The sequence below is a fragment of the Clytia hemisphaerica genome, unplaced genomic scaffold (assembly GCF_902728285.1).
Source record: "Clytia hemisphaerica strain Z4C2 unplaced genomic scaffold, Clytia hemisphaerica genome assembly, whole genome shotgun sequence".
Classification (NCBI taxonomy): domain Eukaryota; kingdom Metazoa; phylum Cnidaria; class Hydrozoa; order Leptothecata; family Clytiidae; genus Clytia; species Clytia hemisphaerica.
The window spans coordinates 24,055-45,429 of NW_027103758.1; the positions used below are offsets into that span (position 1 = coordinate 24,055).

Sequence of the window (21,375 nt, forward strand, 5' to 3'; positions counted from 1 at the left end):
TTAAGTGATTATCGCTGCTGGCCAAACCAGACAAAAGAAAAACCGAAAAAGTCGAACTCTGATGGCCGGTTAAACAAAAGAAGGATAATCTCGTTTCTTTCAAATAATCCTTTGAAGAATAAAATGTACAACAGTAAAATATCTCAAAATATCTAGGTAAATCCCCACGAACTATTCAAAATGTGGGCAATTAGTATGGTTTGTTTTTGTAAGAAGTATTGTGCGATGCTGTATCATCAAGTCCCAACAGTGAATTTATGTCAAATTTGTTGCTTCTTTGAAATGCACCGACTTCCAACTTTTTCCTCTTGTAAACAAAGTTGTCACTGGTGTCAATGAAATGTCGTTTTCGTTCAGAAGGGTAAACTTCCAAAGGAGCGTAATGATGATTAATACGCGGACTCGTACTTCGTGTTTCTCTTCGAGGAAGTTCCAATCGAGATTCCCTTCTCGCTACCTCCAACACAGAGGGATGCATAAAGCTTTGCTCTTCATGAAGTCGTCTTTCAACTTTCAACCAATAAGCGTCTCTATCACTAGATTTACTGAAAGGCAAATATCGTTCGTCGTTATAAAGCTTTTGTTTCCATAAAAGATCAGGGCTGGAGACAGGTGAAAATTTACTGTCATCACTTTGATCACTGTAAAATTGTTCAGTTGCAGCACTGTCTCTGTAAATGTTCTTGGACAAGAAGAGAGGTGAGTATCTCTCCGATTTGATGAGGGGAGGAAGATCGGGAGGCGGTTTGGAGGGAATTTCTTCTACTTTGACAGCTTCCACCGGTAAACTTCCATCCACTGCCGTCATTTCATTGGAGGCACAAATATCCGAATGTTCTTGACTTGTGACAAGGATTGGGGTGACGTGAGGGCGCAATGTCGGCTCTATTCGAAATCCACTTGTATATGTATCATACGTATTCCTAAATAGTGAAAAAGTGTTTTTCAGGGAGTGGCAAATATAAAGATTTTTCGGTCACAGATTAAGAGAATCGCAACCAAGTTAAAAGGTAAGAACTTTTACTGATAACGCAATAAAAAGCGAGAAAAAGTACATAAAGAACCACACAAAGTTGCACTTGAGAAAACATTTAACATCTTCAATGGCTTCAAGAAGGGCGTATTCTGTATCCTACCCAAAAAAGATATATGCTAAGTGAGCCATTGATAAACTTTTATCTCAGATTTCATGCATTAAATCAATGACATACTGAATAATGAAGAAATTTGGGACATACATTTCTTTACGAAAAGAACTGCTAGAGCGTGCTTCTTTTTCCTTTTTCCGCGGGACAGAGGCAGTTGTATTGTTTTCACTGTTATTCAGGGGAGTGGCAAAGACGACCAGTGTGTTGACGGTTTTCTCCTGACGACCTTCTTGAATGGAGGATTTCCTCAGATGACCGCTGAATTGGAAAGATCTGTAAGCTGTATAGAAACGACTGCTACAACTGAAGGCGCATTTCATACGACATACAAATCGGCGTGCGACAGGTGGTGGTGGTGATCCTGTTGAAAAGAATGGCATAGAAATATGTTAAAATTAAAGCCCTTCCCTCAGAAAAGGACAAAAAAAGAAACCTGACGTTTCACTATATTAGTTCCTTATCTTCACATAATTTTGTTTATAAGAAGCACTTTCCCGAAATTTTATCGAGATAAAGGTCAGTTGCTTGGTAGCCGACCATAGAATAGCAGCACACAAAAACAATGGAAATATTTTGTTTCTGAGTGAAGTACGCCGAGTGAAAAGAAAACATACCATGACTTTCATTTTCATTTAAAGCATCTGTTTGATCAGAACATGTCGAAGCCTGAAAAAAACAACTAATGCTACAGAGAAAAAACAACTTCATGAAAGACACTGAATACTGATTTTAAAAGAATAGACATATCTCTCATACACGAAAGTCGTCATTACAACGAGAAATTTGCATTTTATTAGTTAGGGATTTGGTGGAATGTCAGGAATAATCATACGGCTTGAGATTTAATGATGCAGATTGCTCCTATGTTTCCGAGCAGTGATATCAATAAATTTCGACTTTCAGCAAGAAAATAATGCAATTTCGACATTAAGCATGCAAAGCCAATTTAATATTGAAACTAAGGGATTTGGAGGTTTAATCAGAAACACATAAGACTTCTACAGATACAAGCAATTACCGTGTTTCGCTGATTTCGTTTTTATTTTCAAATATTGAAAAAAAAAACAGCCGGTAATTGCAAAAATAGTTAAAATACTTTGAAAATCTTTATGGGAAGACTGTTGTCAAATTTATCAATGCGAGCAGTTAAATTTTGATCAAAAAGGCGCCCTTAGTAAGATTGAAGGTGGCATGGGCGGTAATCATTTATAAGGGAGAAAATTAGTTCGAGAGAAAGTGAAAAACAATGAAACCTCAGTTTGTTGATAATTGACATTTTGCTGGGCAACGCAATGATCCAAAGGGTTGACGAATTGTAAGAAATTCTCGTGAATAATGCCCGCCTGTAGAAGAAAAAATGGACGATATCGTGACTCTTTTTACCAACGCTTTATTCGTGCAGATATGACGAAAATAGATTTCATGACAAAATCACCTTGTATCAAAGACTCACGACATTATGCAGAGAAATTAGTTCTCCTTGTGTAATAAGTCACGTGAGAACTAATCCAAAATTAATTTTAAGCAAAAAGAAACATCAGTGAAGTTTTCTTATAATAAAAGAGCACGCCAAAGCTTGGTCAGGACGAAAGAGTACACAAGGCAACCACAAACATTGATAAAATATCAGAAAAATTTCTAAATTTTCCTATCTCAAAGAAAACACACATGTAAGATATTTTGACATTGAAGGAATTTCATGATTTTGATTTTGAAAAAATAACAAACCTGACAATAACCCAAGTAATCTCTGACGGATTCAGAAACAAACAAAACCTTCATATCTTCTGTGAGTACCAACAAAAACCCCTCAAGTGCCTAATAGGTAAGTTTGAAACAGAGTTTTTCAAATGAGGAAAATCGTTGAGGAAATTTTCTCGTGTAATGATAGCAAATAATGTTATTAAAAAAAACGAAAGTGGAAGAGTACCTTGGAAAATATTTCTGTCACAGCTCCTGTTCCTTCCTTGATCAAAGAGGAAAGCGTTTCTCTTCGCAAAATGGAGGCACCTAAAGGAAAGTTAGGGTAAATAAGTTTCAAATTGACCATATTCTCTCTACATGAAGTTATTCTTATGAAAGGGGTGCACGAGAGGTGAGAAAAACAGTAAAAACTTTCGCGTGACTCCAGATTTCGTTTTGAAAAGATAAGGGAGCTCTAAATATAACTTTAGAAAAAGAAAAAGTGAATTAATTGAAGTAAGGAAATTGTCTCATGGAATCTTTGTCACGAAGGTCATTGCATGTTTTCATGAGCACCCAAATATAGAGATTCATGCAACACGCATCTCTCGTTGCCATCTCGTGACGCATTTCGAGCGGTACATATTCTCTCAATTTATTTTTAACAAGAAAACTGTAAGTATTATGTAAATCACCATACCAAGATTTTGTGTAACAGTAAAAGTTATCAATGACGACTCAACTGTTTTTCTTCTGACTTTGCTGACGTTGAAATTAGTTACAGATTTTTTTCATAGAAAAAGCCTATTTTTCCAAACCAAAGAAATGAGGATCTTAACACATACTCTTAAAACATAAAAATTTGAATGTTACCTTTGAAAAAACTTTTTGCTCGTATATAGCTGACAGCAAGTCGTAGGATGGAGCTCTTGTCCAGTTTAGCAATCACTGATTCGGGGAATGGTAAAAGCTGTGCCAAATTGTTGAATTCAACATTAACTCGATCTCGATGCCGTTTTGAAGCGTTCCCACTGAAAATTTATGTATAATGAACATTTAATGGAAATTCATTCAACTGAATTCAAAGTCCTTCTACTCTGCATATAGTATATGTTGTTTGAGGAAATTCATCCTAAAATACCTTTAAAAACGCATTCCTACTCACTATTCATTCGCAAGTAATACTCCAGAGATCAAAATTCAGCACAACCTGCAAAAGGTTTACTTCACAGAAATCCCAATCAAAAGAAAGAAGAGTGGCATGTGAAGAACTAACATAAATTCTTTAAAATCGGTTAAAGTTTAAGTCTGCAATATTTTCTCAACTATTTGACCACTTTATCCTTATTAAGCGTTGACAAGACTCCCCCCGTCAATGACCAAAGAAGCACCAAGAAAAAAATATAAGAAAAAACAAGTTACCCAGTAAACTTCTTCTTTCTTCGATTGTTGAGGTCGATGTTATTGGTTGGAAGATCCATGATAAGCACCAGTCAGTGGAATCGCAGCAAATTATAATGTTAAGCGTAATCTAATGGAAAGGAAGTAAAATTCATTGCATGTGCAGTGACTATCGAAATGACCTTGAAGATGAAGAGATGTTTCTTTTAACACGTCCCCCTCTCTACGAATGAGGGAGTACGAAAGAAGCTCTCTAATTAAAACAAAAAGTAAAGCAAAATGACAGTGCCTTTTTCTAAATATACATGTCTGAAAGTTCGTCACGTAAGTCACGCAATCGAAAAACAAAACATTACATATCATATCAGAGAAAGAGATTCTTTTTTGAAACAAAATCGAAGGAGCGAGAAGTTATCTATTATTTATTCCTTCACTGTATTGATGAGAAAGCTTTCCTCCTATTCAGAGGTGAAGAAATAAGAAGAAGAGTTTGTGTGGATCTCCATAACATCAAAATCAATACTATGCGATGAACTTTCGATTTACATTCAAATAGCAAAGAACAAAAGTGAAAGGACAGAAAATTGTCTTATGACCTGGCCAGAGGAAAGATGTGTTAATAACGTCTTAATTGTATCACAGACAACAATACTCACGTCTCTGATATTTTCTTGGTCTGTAAAGTTTTCCCGATTTTACCAGCAGATAACGTCAAAGAGTGGAAGACAGTTTGTGTTTTCCGTGTTTTTCCAATTTGTTGTTGATACAATCGATGAAACGTTTAACTTTTAATGTGTGCTTATCTAAACATATTGTTTTAATAGACCACGCAACGTCTGAGAATAGGCCAATCAAATCGCTGAATTGTATTATGACAATCTTATTCGAAATACAAACGTCTAGAATTTATGCAAATGAGCTTTCCTTTCAAATATCTCTCATTTTTAATAGAGGAGTTTGGTTCTCAATATAATATGAATGATTTATTAGGCTATTGTTTCGTAATCAAAGAATGGTCGCGTGATTACTTCGCTTAGTCACGCAAACATATCAAAACAAAAGAAAAGGATATGTCTTGCAAAGGTTTCCAAAAAGAAGATTTTCTATTCATTCTCATTTTTAATCAACCAAATCTGTGAAGAAAATATCTCAAAGCTAGGCTAATAAAGTTCAATGAGAAAAGCAAATAAAAGTTTTTCCTCGAAAAATGATTATGTTAAATAGTAATGATTGTATAGTGTGTTTGTCTTTCTTTGCGTACGTGATGACGAGACTAACCAAAAGCAAACAAACAGATGAGGTTTTCATCAAGTGTTTCAGCAAAAAGTCCTTCACAACCTAACGGTCTTATCTCGCAACCTACCAAACAACAAACATGAATGCCCTCCATATTATCGCCGTTAAATTAATTCATTATATCTACAGTTGCAAAATCTTTGAAGGAAAAGTGTTCTCATAAAAAGTACGGGGTTGTGATTCGGCGTGATGGAATCACCCTGTTTTCATTCGGGACAGCTTGGAAGAGCTTTGCTTCTCTTTTATCAGCACTGTCAAAGGCTAAAACAGCTGCAATGTTTCCACAACGATAGCAGTAATTGGGAGCAGACCACACAGTAACAAGCTTCTCGTCAAACATGTACTTATATCCTTCATTCACAAGTTGATGCGCTCGGCAAATCAATTTCAAATTATTGATATCCATGAACTAAAAAAAAAGAAACAAGTGGCATTATAATTACTTCACATCGTGTTTTCAAACTATTTTGGTCGACGGGCTAGGATGCGTCCTTTTCATAGGAATAATTTATTCAATAAGAGCCATAATAACTGATATTGTCAAATAATGAGAACAGGCAAGGTCGGTTCTGGAATACATGGATATCAAGATAATTGAAAAAAGAATTAGGATATAAACCCTCAAGCCTCAAAGTAAGACTATATTAAGAATAATAAGGGCAAGGGTGAGGGGAAATATGAGCGATGTCAAGCATCAACAAAAAAGTTAGGTTCTAATAATGAGCTAAACGCACCGGTGAATGCATAGAGCGGAGGTTGCACCTCAACAGCTTTTAAAATCGATCCAAAATGTTTTCCTAAAAATTCCGCCTATACGTTCCTTCTCTAGCGAGTCAAAAATGTTGACGCAAACCTTATTATGACGTAATAAATTTTTATTGCCCCCCACGTTGACACTTTTCACGATTTCTGGAAAACCGTTTAAAGTATCTTTCTAAAAATTTCAAAGTCTTTTTGTAAATGACTTTAGAAAGTTTCAAAGTTTTTGAAGCAATTGAATAATGATAACTGATGTACCATTGATACAGTAAACTATTGTCAAAGTTAAGGCTTTTAGCTGACAAATGCTGATGATGCTAAATGATAATTTAGTTTATATTGGCGAAGCTGTTTTAGTTTTCAATTGTTGTAATAATATTCAAATAATATTTGAAAAACTCCAAATTTGCCAATAAGGGTTTAAAAACTTTAATGTAACAGTTATATAGGGATGTACCCGGGTGTTTCAAAAAAAAAGTGTACAAGTTTGCATTGAGATTGTGAGAAAACTAAAAATGTTATAAATCTAAACTTTTCACTATTGGAAAGAGGAAAGGCTAACTTAAATTTTGAGCTATCATACTTTAAATTTGCCACACGCGTTCAAGAGTTATAAAGAAAATTCTAAAAAATTCTCTTTCGAAAAACCATGATTTTTGAGAAAAAAAGAGGGGATCACAACTTTTTCTCTCTTTCTTTTTTGTACAAGAAAAGAGCGTGTTTTGATGCGATTCAATACAGTCACTTTAATTACTGTAATTACAATATTTAAATTTAACGATTTTTTTTGCTTGCTTGTGATAATCAAAACACTCGAAAGGCTCTCGAATCTTTAGGTTTTGAAAAAATACAGAAAAAAAGCTTTCTTAGTGTTATATAAGCTTCACTTTTGATATCCACTTTTTTCTCAAAAATCATGCTTTTTTGAAAGAGAATTTTTTCAAATTTTCTTCAAAGTATGATTTAGCTAAAAGTTTAAGTTAGTCTTTCCGCTTTCCTATAGTGAAAAGTTGAGACTTATAACATTTTTAGTTTTCTCCCAATCTCAATTTAAACTTGTACACTTTTTTCTGAAACACCCGGTAGTAGGGAAGGAATATCGTGAAAAACTGTACCTTTAGGAGGACTGAAACATTACCAGAGTGCTTGGATTAAAGAAAAAGTAAAATTTAAAACTCTATGAATGAACAATTTTAAGCATCTCTAACCTCGCTTGTCACTTTGCTACCGAACAGCCAACCGGCACCACGTGGACTCATAAACCATGAGGAGATGTCATCAGGATCAGACCAAACCAAATGTACACCCATTGTTAAGGAAAAAGTCTTCTTAGATGAAAAGATGATCATTAAAAATAATTTATGATCCTGATGGTTGGGAAAAAAATTTAGGTTGATAGGTTGATACAAGGTAGCTGACAGGCTCAGTCTACAGTCTATTATAAAAATTTCGACGTGTGTACCGTACATAACGGAAAAACAGAGGAAAGAAAAAAGTAAAGTAGTAGGCCGAGTATTAATAAAGATACAGGATCCTGGCGCAGAATTCTATTGGGTGTTGAACAAAGATTGAATTCACGTGATAGTATTGTTCTAAAAATGGAAATGTGCTTATCTGATTGGCTACCTTATCAACGGCTTTTTTTGGCACGAAATTCAAACCAATGTAAAGAAATTCAATTCAAACTGGGCCATAAATACCATACTCTCACTGAGTAGCTTCCGATGTATGGTATTTCTTGAGAAGTGCGAGTTTTGGTTAGAGAGTATGGATCTCCAGTAGATAAAAAATGCCCCACAAAATGCTTTTCATTGTAAAGAGAACCAGTAAACTTTATCAAAAAAAGAAAATATCTATCACGTAGTGCTTTCTTCTAATGTAAATTTCAGAAAAGGATATCACACAGTTTGCCTTTCTGGGGAATTTCCATGTTCCTTTCAATGGTACGTATCTAAAAGAAAAAAGATTCCTTTATAATCAAGGCTGAACTAGGAAGAGATAAGCTAATCCATCCTGCACTTTACGACTTAGCTTTTTTGAGAATTTTACCTGACCTTGTTTGGGTCGTCGTTGGAATGAAACGCACATCTTAGATTTAGGAAGTACACCAATTAGTAATCATCTATTTTTGTTCAAACATAAGTTCAAAAAGGCAGCAGCATACCTGATCAATTGTTCTTATTTCCGGTGACAGGCCACCATGGACACATAACACTTCGCCGTCGATTAGCTTAAAAGTGATAAAATGCATAATTTATAGCGCTGTAGCAAGGAAGAAGATAAAAAACGCGACCAAATATTTTAGATAAGGTGAAGGAGAGAAAACCTTTCCAAAAATTGTCTTACAGCCGCAACAGTGAGTAAATCAAAGACACGACAACAGTACTTCCAAGCTTGTGCATTGCCATATTTAGACATACATTCATCTGAAAAAAAGAATGGAAACTCATCATCAAATATTCGAGAATATCTTTTGATGGGTATTTAATTTGGCGGATACAATAGTTAAAAACACTAGTGAAGCAAAAATTGCTTTATATTCCACCCAAAAGATGGCGATTTTGAATACATGTCGCTTTAACTGATAATGTGGATGTTTGCAGATCTGGCCGGTTTGATTGATGATTTCTTTTGGGTCAAATATCAAGTTGTTTTAGCCTTGTCTTATGCACCAAATTTGATCCTAATTAGAACTGATATGCCTAAGGCAGTGGCTGATTCAGAGAAAAAACATGCTTACACTGATTTTAATAAAACTCTTGTGATTAAATATTAAAATGGAGTCTTCTATCATTACAATACTTTCAGATGATGGTGGAAAAAAGACTGAAAGGATGATTCATAGCACATATGGCCTTGAAAGAACCTGTCCGACCGAAATCGAACTTAAAATTAATTAATTTACTTATTTAATTTGAAAATTTGGGAGAAAACTAAATAGAACATGCATTGGTCATTTTGTTGCTAGTTTGGCGGCGGTTAAAATTATTTCATGATGTCATCACAACACAAGCCTTAGTCAGACAAAACTAAAAAACCTTTAAAAAATTTCAGATTGAGTTGATGGAATTTTGTACTATTGATATCATTGTTGATTTTTCTCCAAAGATTTTAAGAATAACAATGAGCCTCAAAAGTATTTTGTTCACTAGATTCTTATGTTTGAATCTTTAACTTTTTCAGTGTGTCTGTTATCTAAAGTGTACATCAGGCTTAACCATTTTCGAGCTTTTGAATTTTGAAAATAATTTATTTTTGTTTTGTTCCTGTTTTTGCACGTTTTAGGCAGTACGTGGAGGGAAATTTCTATTTTAAAAAAATTTGAGAATTATTATTTAGAATACTTTAAGGCTCAAAATTGAAAAATTCTAAAAATCACGAGACTCGCACCAAATCATGTAAGCTAAAGATAAACTATCAGTCATGAGATTTTAAAAAGGAACTTTTTCAAAGGAAAATATTTTTGCTTTATGGAACTGAAAAAAGGTGTTACGAGGTTGTCGAAATTAAAGAAGCTTTTTTAATCGACTCGTTTTGATGCAAAGTTCTAAAATATTTAGAATGAATTACAACTTTAAACTTTAAGCAAGTATTACATCCTCATTATATTAGCAACTCTGAAAGATTATAAGTCTCAAAAAGCATAAAATACCTTGCTATGCAAATAAAAGATCATAGTTGAATATTAGCATGTTAGATTTATAGAGCTTACCATAAAATCCATATACTTGAGTAATCTGACGACTTTCATGATTACCTCTCAATAATGTTATGTGTTTCGGATACCTTTATGGAAGAAGACTTAAATTTAGATTGATCTCTCATTACCATTAGAATTAATCAATAGAACCTTCAGCATTTTCTAATAAGAGTTATGATTCACAAAAGATACAACAAAAAAAATGTAATTAGAATTTACAATAAAAATTCAGGTTTCATTGGAAATAGAGGGTGTGGGTTATACAAAGGATCAAAGAAAATTTGAAATACTTCGCTTTTAATGTTAATAATCTTGTCAATGTTTCCAAGCTGTAGTATCCACGATCAACAAAGTCACCCTGAAAGGTAAGGTAAGTGAATCCTATGAAGGTATAAACATAATATTCTATAAAGTACCCAACAAAATCAGATTAAAAGAAGCTGAGTGCTGCACCTACCTGATGAAAACTGTAAAAAGACGAACAGAAAAAGAAGAAAAAAGCTAAACAAATAACAACTAATCAACAAAATGTTGAGAAAAATTAATGTACATTTTAGGCATTGCTAATTATGCAAATTGAGCAAAAAATCTGAGAAATCTAATAAGAAAATCCATAAATCAAACAACCCATTTAAACAATCCAAATAAAAAAATTGTTATTCACAAAAATCTGCTTTCAGTCAATGGCCACCTCCTTTATTCTACAGATTTGCACAGATTGATATGATATCTTTTCAAAAATGAGAATCAAATGATTACATTAACCAAATTGGATTTCAAATCAAGAAATCAAGTCAAACTAACCAAACCTTTTAGGAAACTTTCAATTCTTTTTTGTAATCAGGGGGGGTCAAGCAGTTAGTACAAGACATCATGCCGGTTAGTACCGTGGTGGTATACCTACAAAATTTTCAAAAATCAGTTAGTACTTGATGGTACTAAGTGACTGCTAGGGTGGTGTCAAGTAAAAAATCTAGGAAAACAGTTAGTACAAATGAATACTAAGTGCTACTTTTTTACCTTTTCTAGAAAAATATTAAAAATAAATACTAAAAGCAATCAGGGAAATCCCCCTCCATAAGAGAAATCAAAGAACCTAAGACATTTAAGTCTTCCCCTTTGGAGTTTGTTTGGTATTACCCTTTAGTTAAACACTATATCAGGGGAATTCCCTAACTATAGATTGATAAATAAAAGAAAAAAGTCAGTTGATTTTATAAATCATGAAAAAGTATTTTTTTCTGCCTTGATTGAACGCTACATATTATGTTTATGTTTTTGGTTTACGGTGTTTCATTATTGTATCAATTGAGAAGTACTTCGTTATTTGAAACTCTTGTACATATATCGCTGTACAGCGTTGTGTTAAAATAAAATTTTTGATTCATTTTAATTCATCATACCAAATCAATAACTGTTTCAAAACAATTTTGGGAACATGGTTTGACAAAAAGTAAATATCACACTCTCGTTTGATAGGTTTTAAGGGGTGGTCCTTAGTGAATTTCCTTTGAAGTCACTTAGTATATTTCATACTAACTGTCAAAGGGTGGTGGTGTGGCCTCTTTCCTCCAAAGAATCACTTAGTAGGCATGATGTCTTGTACTAACTGCTTGACCCCCCCTGTTGTAATCAATAATTAAGTACTTTTAGGTATCAAATTCTGAAATGGCAAAAAAAGTAAAAAGTAAAATCCTTTTTACAAACCATGAAAATATAGTTAGTATCTGGAACCTGGCCACCAGTGCGGAATAACTCCTCCAAGTCATAATACTAGAAAAGAAAGGAAAAAAATTTAAGTTTGGTATCTTGCTTCTAGACAAATAATTGTGGAAAGGAGCTTCTCGTGATAAATATCATATGCAGCATATATTATGTTTAGATACCTGTCCATGAATATCACCACAAACTGTTACAGGTGTTGAAACAGGCTGAACATTTGATTCTTCCAAAAGAAGATCACAAACATAATCACATAATTTCTGAAAAAAAAGGGATGATTCATTAAAAAGATGACAGTGATTCATTTCTGTCGTGCATCATGAAGAAAGTTAACACTTATCATAACAATTTTATGTGATCCAGAACATCCAGCTTTGACCTAAGGACAATGAGCAACAATGAACATGCCTTTATATGTATAAGGATTTTTAAGTCTTCTCGATTCGAAATCAGGATGACTAAAAACAGCCCTACTGAGCCTTGGCAATTCATATTTGGGAATGTTCTGTGCAAGGTCAAAGATGTAAAATAAATAAAAGTGAATAAAAGTGTGGGCTTAGCCTTTTGCCTTGGCAAAAAATATCTACTTTAAGGTATGTGTTCACCTTTCTTGACACATTCTCTTTAATTGATCATATCTTTAGAACAACAAATTTTTATATATCGAAAGTATATATTTTCTGAAAGCCAATAATATTCTCTTTCTAATGGTAAAAGTTTCAGCTGAATTTAAAAAACTGGGTAGGATATAATTAAAATCTTAAGAATTTTAACCTTACCTACTTTAAAGAAGTTAAAGTCACCCATAGCTTTTGAATTTTGAAAAAATAATTTTGATATTATGTTCCGAATTAATAGAGCTAAAAAAGTGTCTTGGGATTTTTTTTGGAATTGACTTTAAGGGGGGGGGGGGGGTTTCAGGGGGTACCCGACTCCGCAATTCCGTCAATTTTTTCTCCAATTTCTGTCAAACCGTCTTAAATTGAACCAAAATTCCGTCACCGAAAATTCCTTTGAAATTCAATATTTTTGTCGAAAATTCCCTCAAATTTGGAATATCTTTTTCAATTCCGAAATTCCGCAATTTTTTGTGCCAAATTCCGTTTTTCCGCACTAAAATTGTCTAATTTTCCGTCTCCGTCAGAGAACCCAACTTCCGTAATTCCGTCTAAATTTTCGCCAAATTCCGCCACTCCGTCCGAAAAAAGGGCCAATTCCGCTCCTCCGCCAAACGTGAAACCCCCCCTTTAACTCTGTAAATTTAAATGTGATTTTTTCAGTTATCTGTAAATTGAGGAAAAACAACTCGGTTAGAAATAAAATCCAAAGACACTTTTTAAGTTTGATCTTTTGGGAATCTCATAAAAAAAGAATGAAGTCGATATCTAAATGCTATGGGTGACTTTAACTTCGTTAAAAGTAGTATGGTGTGGTAAAACTTCGTTTTTTTCTACATCAATTTGAAATTTTTAATGAGATGATTGCTGTTTATTTGAGTAATCAGTGAAATGTGTCAAAAATATTACTATTCAATAGAGGTGAGAATAAACATCAGCTGAATTCTCTCTTTTGTCTTTGTTGTTTCCGAAAAAGACAATTATTTGAGTAAATAATCCATCATAAGACGAACTTTGTTTTGAAATTTAAATGGTTATAACTCTAGATCAAAAAAAGATTTTAAGATCGCGATTTTACCAAAATGAAATCCAGTAACTTTTCTTCCACTTTGACTGAAAAAAATCTTTTGACAAAAAATCGGAAAAAGGTGTACACATACCTTAAAAACAATTTTAAATCGCAATGGCTGACATAAAAATGAAATTCTAAAAGGCTGAAAATATAAATATTCAAAAAGTGCTAAATTTGATGAGATTTGACATAATATTACACAAAATGTAGTAAGAATAAATACCTTCAAATCGTTTTCTGGCAAGTACTTGCAGTCTTTGGCAAATTCAACACATTGGTCAATATTTATTGTCATTTTGAGAATCTAAGCAGTCATTTCACTCCATATGGGTCAGTAATTACTTTTAAGATGATATCTTTTATGTTGAAGAGACGAGCATACATTAAAACAAAGGTTTTTTTTAATGGGCATGGGTTTAGTAAAGGATTCTAGTAGTAATATGCGTTTAAATTGTATCAGTTTAAACATTACAAACAAGCAAAGTCCACTCTGAAGCTTTTTTTATTTTTTTTTTTTGGCATTGATTTTGATATCAAATTTTTAATGTACGACCACGATCCTGAAAATGTAGCAATATGGCTGAAACCAACAATAATGGGCCATTCCATTTTATATCCATACAGGGGGGGTGGACGAGTATTTCCAGTAGGTGATCCGAGAAAAATTTCCAGAGGGTGTTTTCTCATTTTTCCAAGGGGGTAAAAAGTTGTTCTAAAACTTCCAGGGGGTAAAAGACTAATCTAGTTCGTCCACCCTCACTTTAAGAGATAAAAAGAATTTTTCCAAGGGTATTTTTGCAAATTTTGCTATTTTCCAGGGGGCATCCAGATGTTTCCAAAAATTTTTTTTTGACTTGAAAAGGTTCGGCCACCCCCCACCCCTGTATGGTTTTTTAATGGAATAGCCCAATAGCAACAAGGAAATTCAGCAAAAATATGGAAACTGTGCGCCCTTTCTCCAGTTCAATAAGACACAGGATTTGAGTCACGTGAAGAAAAGGGATTTGAGTCATTTGACATCTCTATTGAAAAACCAGCGCAAAATAAAATTGAAATAAAATTGAAATAAACACTCTCAGCGTCCAAATTACTGCTAAGTGATCCTTTTCTATTTATTTTCACTCACATCTTTAGCTCTAATTACTCTTTTAGATCAATTTTAAAACTTATTTTAGCAAGAAGACATAGTTGCACCAGTTGTGTAATCGTTTTTTGTTGTATAGGAAGGTTACATAGAACTATGTCGATATTCAAGCTTTCATTTCATATGCGATAGCATTTTAAGCTTTGAAATTTTCTTTATTGCACTCTGAGCTTAACAAACAGGCCATATTTTAGAAAGGCAGGGCAGCGTCCGTTGGTAGCCACAAAGGGTACTTTTTCTTGTGTTTTTCTGCTAAAAAGGCTGTTTTTACCAAAATTTTAGAGATTTTAGGAGGGGCTGTTGAATAACCAGATAAAAATTTATAAAACTTGAGCTAAAAAGCACGAAAAATAATGAATAATTTTACTTTTAAATTTCTTGTTACTTTGTCTACCATTTTCATTTTAGCATTTTTGTAGACTAGTTTTTGTTTACATTTTTGCTACCATTTTGCTAGATCCAAACCATTTCTTGTACATATATTATTTCCAAACCATTTCAAGTACATTTATGATGACATCATCAATATTTTTATATAAATATAGGATCACTTCTCACTCAGTTCATTCACTCATAAGTCCTTGAAGAGTCAAGACATGATGTTGGATCAAAACTTCAAATCTATTTAAATAAGAACTCAATTTTCAATTGTCAATTTAATTTTGCAAAATTCAGACTTTGTCTACGTTTGGACATAGTCATTTGGCTTTCAGCCATCTTGGTCAGCTTCCAGCTGTCACTTCTGGCCACTCTGTTTCACCCTCTCTCAATAAATGGTTCCAAGCACCTATTTGTGATAGTCTGTGAAGCACCCGATAGACAACATTCAAACAGACTCAGATCATCCAACCAATCCAATCAAATCCAACTCAACCAAATTAATCGATCACTCAACCGAATTAATCGATCACTCAACCAATTGTATCTATCGACCAATCAACTAAACCGATAGAATCAAACTTCTGTATCACATTGATCATCATCGTGACACGCCCACTTCAAATTACTTCAACAAGGTACATCAATCTATCTTCTTCATTCAACCTTTATGTCATCAAGACCTAAACGTAATTTCAAACCAATCAAGTACGATATACTTGGTTCAACTGGACAAGTCGTATACAAACCAAACCCTCAATCTGAAGTTGCGCCTACTGACCAATCAGACATTTCAAACGTACCTTCACCAACCATGTCAGAGTCTGACACAACCAACTCTGATATAACAGACCTGATAGATGAGGCAAATGACCTGATCAATGAAAGTCCACTTCGTGCATGTGTCACATCACAAGAAGTTGATGACCTCATCAAAGAACACAAGAGTCATCGCACATCCATCCGCCAAAAACTCAAAGACGTCAACGCCGATGATGTCCTACGCTTATCCATCAACAAATGTTACGACTCCATCTCAAATGCCATCAAGGAAGCCATCAACTACAAAGCGAAACTCAACCTTGTAACCCATATGAAACAATCAAGTGAGTCAACAGCTAAAGAATCTGCTACTGTTTTTGCTCTCGAAACACTGGACCGCACCATGATTCAGCTCCAGACACAGTTTGACCTGAAACTTGACGATGTAAGTGATGTTGACCTTGTCCAATTTAAGAACGAAAGCAGCTCTATCGTCAAGAGGTTTGAAAAGTTATCCAAAAAGTATGAAGAAGTCCTACAGTCACCAATCACAAAAGCAGAGACATTGTTATTAGTAAAGAACATTGGTGAGAGATTTGTCAAATTAGATTCTCTCAAACACAACTTCATCACAAATGTCAACAAGGAGATATCGTATAGAAAGCTCGACAAAGATTTGCACTACAACAAAGAACACCTGAACATCAAACTCGACCAATTCCATGGGTATGATTCTTCAGTTGACTTCTATACATTCAAGGATAATTTTGAAAAACTCTACCTACAATCTACGCCAGCCAAGTTTCTGCCTGATCTTCTGAAGAACAACTTCTTAGCAGAGCCAGCCCTAACGTTGGTGAGAACCTTCACCGACATCGATGAGATCTGGAGGAGATTGAAAGTTGCATATGGCGACACCAAGATCATGCTAATGAAGAAGATTCAAGTGTTGACGAAGTCCGACCTATCAAAGATCAGGGATCCTGAAAAGTTAGTTGTCGCAATCAGCTCCTTCACCAACATGCTACGAGAAGTTATGTCAATGGCGAAACGTCACAAGATCCAACCCAACCTCTACAACAGTGAGACACTTACAACAATCTATGCTCACCTTGGAGATGCACGCCTCACACGTTTCCTGTCAAGTATCAATGGCGATCAACCAGATGAAGAGGGAACCTGGGAACGTCTGCTCAAATTCCTTGAAAGAGAAGAAAATCTTCAACAGCAAAAATCAACTGTCAATAACTTCAAAGCTGATCGCAAAGATGCACCTCCACAACCAAAGACAAAATGACAGCCAAGAGATTCCTACTTTGGCGGGCCAACACGCTCACCCATCTGTCAAATCTGTGGCGAATCTGACCATGTTGCAACCTATGGACCTGACAACACAAAGGTGGTGCAGTATTTCGCATGCCAGAAATTTGTTGAGAAGACACCAGCCGCAAGACTGAAGATCATTCGCGACAAGGGTTTGTGTCATCAATGCCTTCTTCCTGGAGCAAAGGCAAGTGAAGGCAAACACCAAGAAGGACGATGCCAGCGCAAGTACATATGTCCACATCCAAGCCATCAAAGATATCCTGTGAAGAATCATGTTCTCGTTTGTGAGATGCACAAAGATGATGATGTCAATCAAGAAGTTCTTGACAACTTCAAGGAGAGATGTATGAAGTCATCCAACCTACCAACATTCTCCAGAGAAATCCAACTCTCCTTCCATGTTCAATCATCCCACGTGGCAACACCTTCTCCACGAGACTCCATCCAGAACAGAGGTATCCATCTTTTACAATCAATTCAAGTCAATGGAAACCAACTCAATATCTTCTTCTACTCCGGATGCAGCAACTTTATATTGTCTGAAAAGGCAGTAGCACTCCTTGGACCACACGCCAAGCTGAAGGACAATAGACGAACTCCACTCGGTGGCGTTGGTAACATGTCTATGAAATCACTTGGATCATACTACGTCGATCTACCACTCCACGATGGACGCACCACCACACTTTCAGGCATCTGTCTCAAGCAAATCACATCAGAGTTTCCCATCTATCAGTTGAAGCAAGTTGAAGAAGACATCCACAAGCACTACAAGTCATCTGGTGGAACCAAAAGCCTTCCAAAACTTCCGTCCTGTGTGGGAGGGGAGATCCATCTCATGATCGGAGTGAAATTCATGAGGTATCAACCAAAACCAATTCATCAACTGCCATCTGGACTCACACTATTTGAATCTTCATTTGCCAGTCCAAACGCAGAACGTGGTGTCGTTGGAGGACCACATAATGTCTTTACCGAAACACACAAGAACTTCCCTACCATCTTCCTTACCCACCGGCTTCAAGAATCCAGCTCAAACGTTCCTCTTCTAGGATATGGAGGGGAAGATCGATCATCAATCATTCAATGTGAAGATCATGACTGCTCATCTCAATCACATCTATCCAAGCTACAAAGAGTCTTCGAGGAAGTCGAATCTACTGGAAGCGAGATTAGCTACAGATGTCCAACATGTCGAATATGTACTTCATGTAAAAACCACGAAACAAATCATACAATCAGTATCAAAGAAGAGGTTGAACAGAGCCTCATCGAGTCATCAGTTTCTGTCAACCTAGAAACTTCAACCACTTAAGCCACTCTTCCATTCATCGACAACACAGTAATCAAACTTGCTCCAAACAAAGACCAGGCTATGAAAGTTTATCGCCAGCAGCTTCGAAAATTCAATCAACCAGCCAATACTCAAGACAAACAAGTTGTCATCCAATCAGAACAAAAGCTACAGCAAATGGGTTTTGTCGAATACGTCAAAGATTTACCACAAGACGTCCAACACATGCTTCAAAAGTGTCACGTCAAATACCACATTCCTTGGCGAGCTGTCTGGAAAGGTAACTCCATCAGCACTCCATGCAGAGTAGTCTTCGATGCTTCACAAGCAACGCCATCTGGACACAGCCTCAATGACTTGCTTGCCAAAGGAAGAAACAAACTCAACAAGCTACAGGAGATCCTCATTCGTTGGTCCTTGCATCGCATCGCACTACACACAGACATAAGCAAAATGTACAACACCATTCAACTAGATCAATCCCAATGGTCATACCAACGCTACATTTGGAACAAAGATCTCAATCCTGAATCTATACCAGAAGAAAAGGTCATCAAAACCCTAATATATGGTGTCAGATCAAGCGGTAACCAAGCTGTCTACGGTTTAATAAAAGTTGGTCACTTGTCAAAGGAAGAATACCCTGATGTCAATCAAACTATCCAGGACGACATTTATGTGGATGATTGCATTTCTGGGGAAGACAACCAACAAGCTGCCCACCAACGAGCAGATGAGTTGGAGCTAGTCCTAAACAGAGGAGGCTTCCGACTAAAAGGTGTTACATTCTCAGGGGAAGATCCACCAGATAACCTCACTGATGAAGGGGATACCATTTTTGTTGGTGGAATGCGGTGGCATGTGAAAGAAGATAAATTATCAATCAATATTGGTGATCTCAACTTCGCCAAGAAGCAACGTGGGAAGAAACCGTCAAACACAAACAACATCATTCCAAAGCATCTCACCAGATGCCATTGTTCTTCAAAGGTTTCTGAAGTGTTCGACCTGACTGGCAAAGTCGCTCCAATCATCGCATCTCTGAAACTAGACGTTCAACAACTGGTTCTACGCAAGCTCGATTGGGATGATCCAATTCCTGAAGATCTTAGACCAATATGGGAGTCCAACTTTGAACTCATCAAAAGCATTGGCACCATCAAGTTCAAACGTGCAATAGTTCCTGAGGACGCATTGAACCTTGACATCAACACACTCAACTTTGGGGACGCCAGCAAATCAATGATCTGTTCCTGTGTCTACGCAAGATTCAAAAGACGAGACGGCTCATTCTCATGTCAACTTGTCTTTGCTCGCACACGTGTTGTTCCCAAAGATATGAGCCTGCCGAGAGCCGAACTGTATGCAGCTCTGACAACTGCTTACACTGGGGAAATAGTCAGAAGATCATTCAAGAACTACCAGAAGAGTTCCATCAAATTTACTGACAGTCAAATCTGCCTTCACTGGTTATCAAACAACGAAAAACCATTGAAGCTCTGGACCAGAAATAGAGTTATTGAAACACTCAGATTCACACCCAAAGAAGAATGGTTCTATGTTCAATCTGAAGACATGGCAGCGGACATTGGTACAAGGAAAGGTGCCACCATCAATGATGTTGATCAAAACTCAACATGGATCAACGGATTTCCTTGGATGACACTACCTCAATCTGAAGAAATCAAACTTAATGAAGCAGACACATTGGAAGCCAAGAAAGAATTTGATGCCCACTTTGTCAAACAAATGCCAGATGTCAAAGACAGATACGCTTTCACTGGTTACCACATCAACCCAATGCGTCATTCATTCAGGAAAGTCATCAGAATCTTTGCATACTGTGTTCGATTCTGCAACATCATTCTTAAGAAAGCTGAAATATCAAAGCCATTGACTGATGCAGACCTTGAAGCATCAAGACAATATTTCTTCAGGATGGGAACTCGAGAAATTGTGCAGTTTATTGAACCCAAAAGGTATGAGAAGTTCACATCACGCAAAGGAGATCTTCTCATCTATACTGGTCGAATTTTGCCAGGCGACGAAGTCACCATTACTGGAAGATTCACGTCAGCAATGCGAGATCTGGCAAGTACAACCTTTTGCGTACCAGTATTGGACAAGGACAGCCCAGTCGCTCAAAGCCTTGCACTTGATGTACACTGGAACCATCCTGTTTGTAAACATTCTGGTCTTGAATCAACTTTGCGTTACATTCTCAAATCTGCATACATCATCGATGGACGTCAACTTGTTAAGAACATCAGAAAGCAATGCACCAGATGTCGCTATCTCACCAAAAAGACCGTTGAAGCAGCAATGGGTCCAATCCCTCAATGCAGCATCACCATTGCACCACCATTTTATGGCACGCAAGTTGATCTTTCAGGTCCTTACCTTGCCTACTCACCATTACATAAACGCACGACTGTAAAGATTTGGCTAGCTGTATTCTGCTGCTGCACAACATCAGCCACTTCTATCAAAACCATGGATGACTACTCAACTGAAGCATTCATTTTGTCATTTATCAGATTCTCCAACAATCATGGCTTCCCAAAGCGACTATTTTGCGACAGTGGCAGCCAAATTATCAAAGGATGTGACCAGATGCGCCTTGATTTTAACAATATTCAACACCAGCTTCACAAGCGTGTATCCGTTGACTTCACTGTCTGCCCGGTTGGTGGACACAACATGAATGGCAAAGCTGAAAGAAAAATTCGAGAGATCAACAAATCCATTGAGCGAAGTGCCCACAAGGAAAGATTGTCCATCCTTCAATGGGAAACATTAGCCTCAATCATTGCCAATAGCATAAACGATTTGCCAATCAACATTAGGCAAATCAGATGTGGAAAATCTTGATCTTATCACTCCAAACAGGCTTCTTCTTGGAAGGAGCAATCACAGAAGTCCAACAGGTGAAATGGTTACTTGTGACAACCCACAAAAGCTGTTAAAAGCAAACACAAAAATCTTCAATGCATGGTTTGAGAATTGGCTACTCAATCATGTACCAAAATTAATGGAACATCCAAAATGGTTTAAAGGAGACAAGAACCTTCAA

The 21,375-nt window shown here is 36.1% G+C and overlaps 3 protein-coding genes across 4 annotated transcripts; 1 reads left to right on the forward strand and 2 right to left on the reverse strand.

Moving 5' to 3' along the window:
• Window positions 1–69: 69 nt before the first annotated feature.
• Window positions 70–5,037, reverse strand: LOC136805522 (uncharacterized). Of its 2 annotated transcripts, XM_067062090.1 has the most exons (9): window positions 4,889–5,037; window positions 4,254–4,362; window positions 3,705–3,862; window positions 3,079–3,158; window positions 2,877–2,966; window positions 2,402–2,491; window positions 1,763–1,814; window positions 1,239–1,509; window positions 70–923 (listed from the first exon to the last, which is right to left on the reverse strand). In XM_067062090.1, the coding sequence occupies exons 2-9, from the start codon at window positions 4,310–4,312 to the stop codon at window positions 191–193; spliced, it is 1,533 nt and encodes a 510-aa protein (XP_066918191.1). In that variant the 5' UTR covers window positions 4,313–4,362; window positions 4,889–5,037; the 3' UTR covers window positions 70–190. The 2 variants fall into 2 exon arrangements, with proteins under 2 accessions (XP_066918191.1, XP_066918190.1); XM_067062089.1 differs by lacking the exon at window positions 4,889–5,037 and having other exon boundaries at window positions 4,254–4,473.
• A 615-nt stretch (window positions 5,038–5,652) lies between these two features.
• On the reverse strand, window positions 5,653–13,766 carry LOC136805523 (serine/threonine-protein phosphatase 6 catalytic subunit-like). The gene is made up of 10 exons (XM_067062091.1): window positions 13,622–13,766; window positions 11,874–11,969; window positions 11,695–11,760; window positions 10,278–10,345; window positions 10,000–10,073; window positions 8,634–8,713; window positions 8,452–8,517; window positions 8,185–8,238; window positions 7,496–7,585; window positions 5,653–5,937 (listed from the first exon to the last, which is right to left on the reverse strand). Exons 1-10 carry the CDS (start codon window positions 13,691–13,693, stop codon window positions 5,686–5,688), a joined length of 918 nt encoding a protein of 305 aa, XP_066918192.1. The 5' UTR covers window positions 13,694–13,766; the 3' UTR covers window positions 5,653–5,685.
• A 4,617-nt stretch (window positions 13,767–18,383) lies between these two features.
• Window positions 18,384–21,173, forward strand: LOC136805565 (uncharacterized). Its single transcript, XM_067062131.1, has one exon. It carries the CDS (start codon window positions 18,384–18,386, stop codon window positions 21,171–21,173), a length of 2,790 nt encoding a protein of 929 aa, XP_066918232.1.
• The last annotated feature ends 202 nt before the right edge of the window (window positions 21,174–21,375 follow it).

Excerpts from the sequence above, each read along its gene's own strand:
- LOC136805565 (XM_067062131.1), top strand. The coding sequence starts at position 18,384 with ATGAAAGTTTATCGCCAGCAGCTTCGAAAATTCAATCAACCAGCCAAT.
- LOC136805522 (XM_067062090.1), bottom strand. The coding sequence starts at position 4,312 with ATGGATCTTCCAACCAATAACATCGACCTCAACAATCGAAGAAAGAAG. Across the intron at positions 1,815-2,401 it reads TCAATTATCAACAAACTGAG|GCTTCGACATGTTCTGATCA; the intron begins GTTTCATTGTTT and ends TGTTTTTTTCAG. Across the intron at positions 924-1,238 it reads AGTTCTTTTCGTAAAGAAAT|GAATACGTATGATACATATA; the intron begins GTATGTCCCAAA and ends TTCACTATTTAG.
- LOC136805523 (XM_067062091.1), bottom strand. The coding sequence starts at position 13,693 with ATGACAATAAATATTGACCAATGTGTTGAATTTGCCAAAGACTGCAAG. Across the intron at positions 11,761-11,873 it reads GTGGTGATATTCATGGACAG|TATTATGACTTGGAGGAGTT; the intron begins GTATCTAAACAT and ends TTTCTTTTCTAG. Across the intron at positions 8,714-9,999 it reads TCAAGTATATGGATTTTATG|ATGAATGTATGTCTAAATAT; the intron begins GTAAGCTCTATA and ends TCTTTTTTTCAG.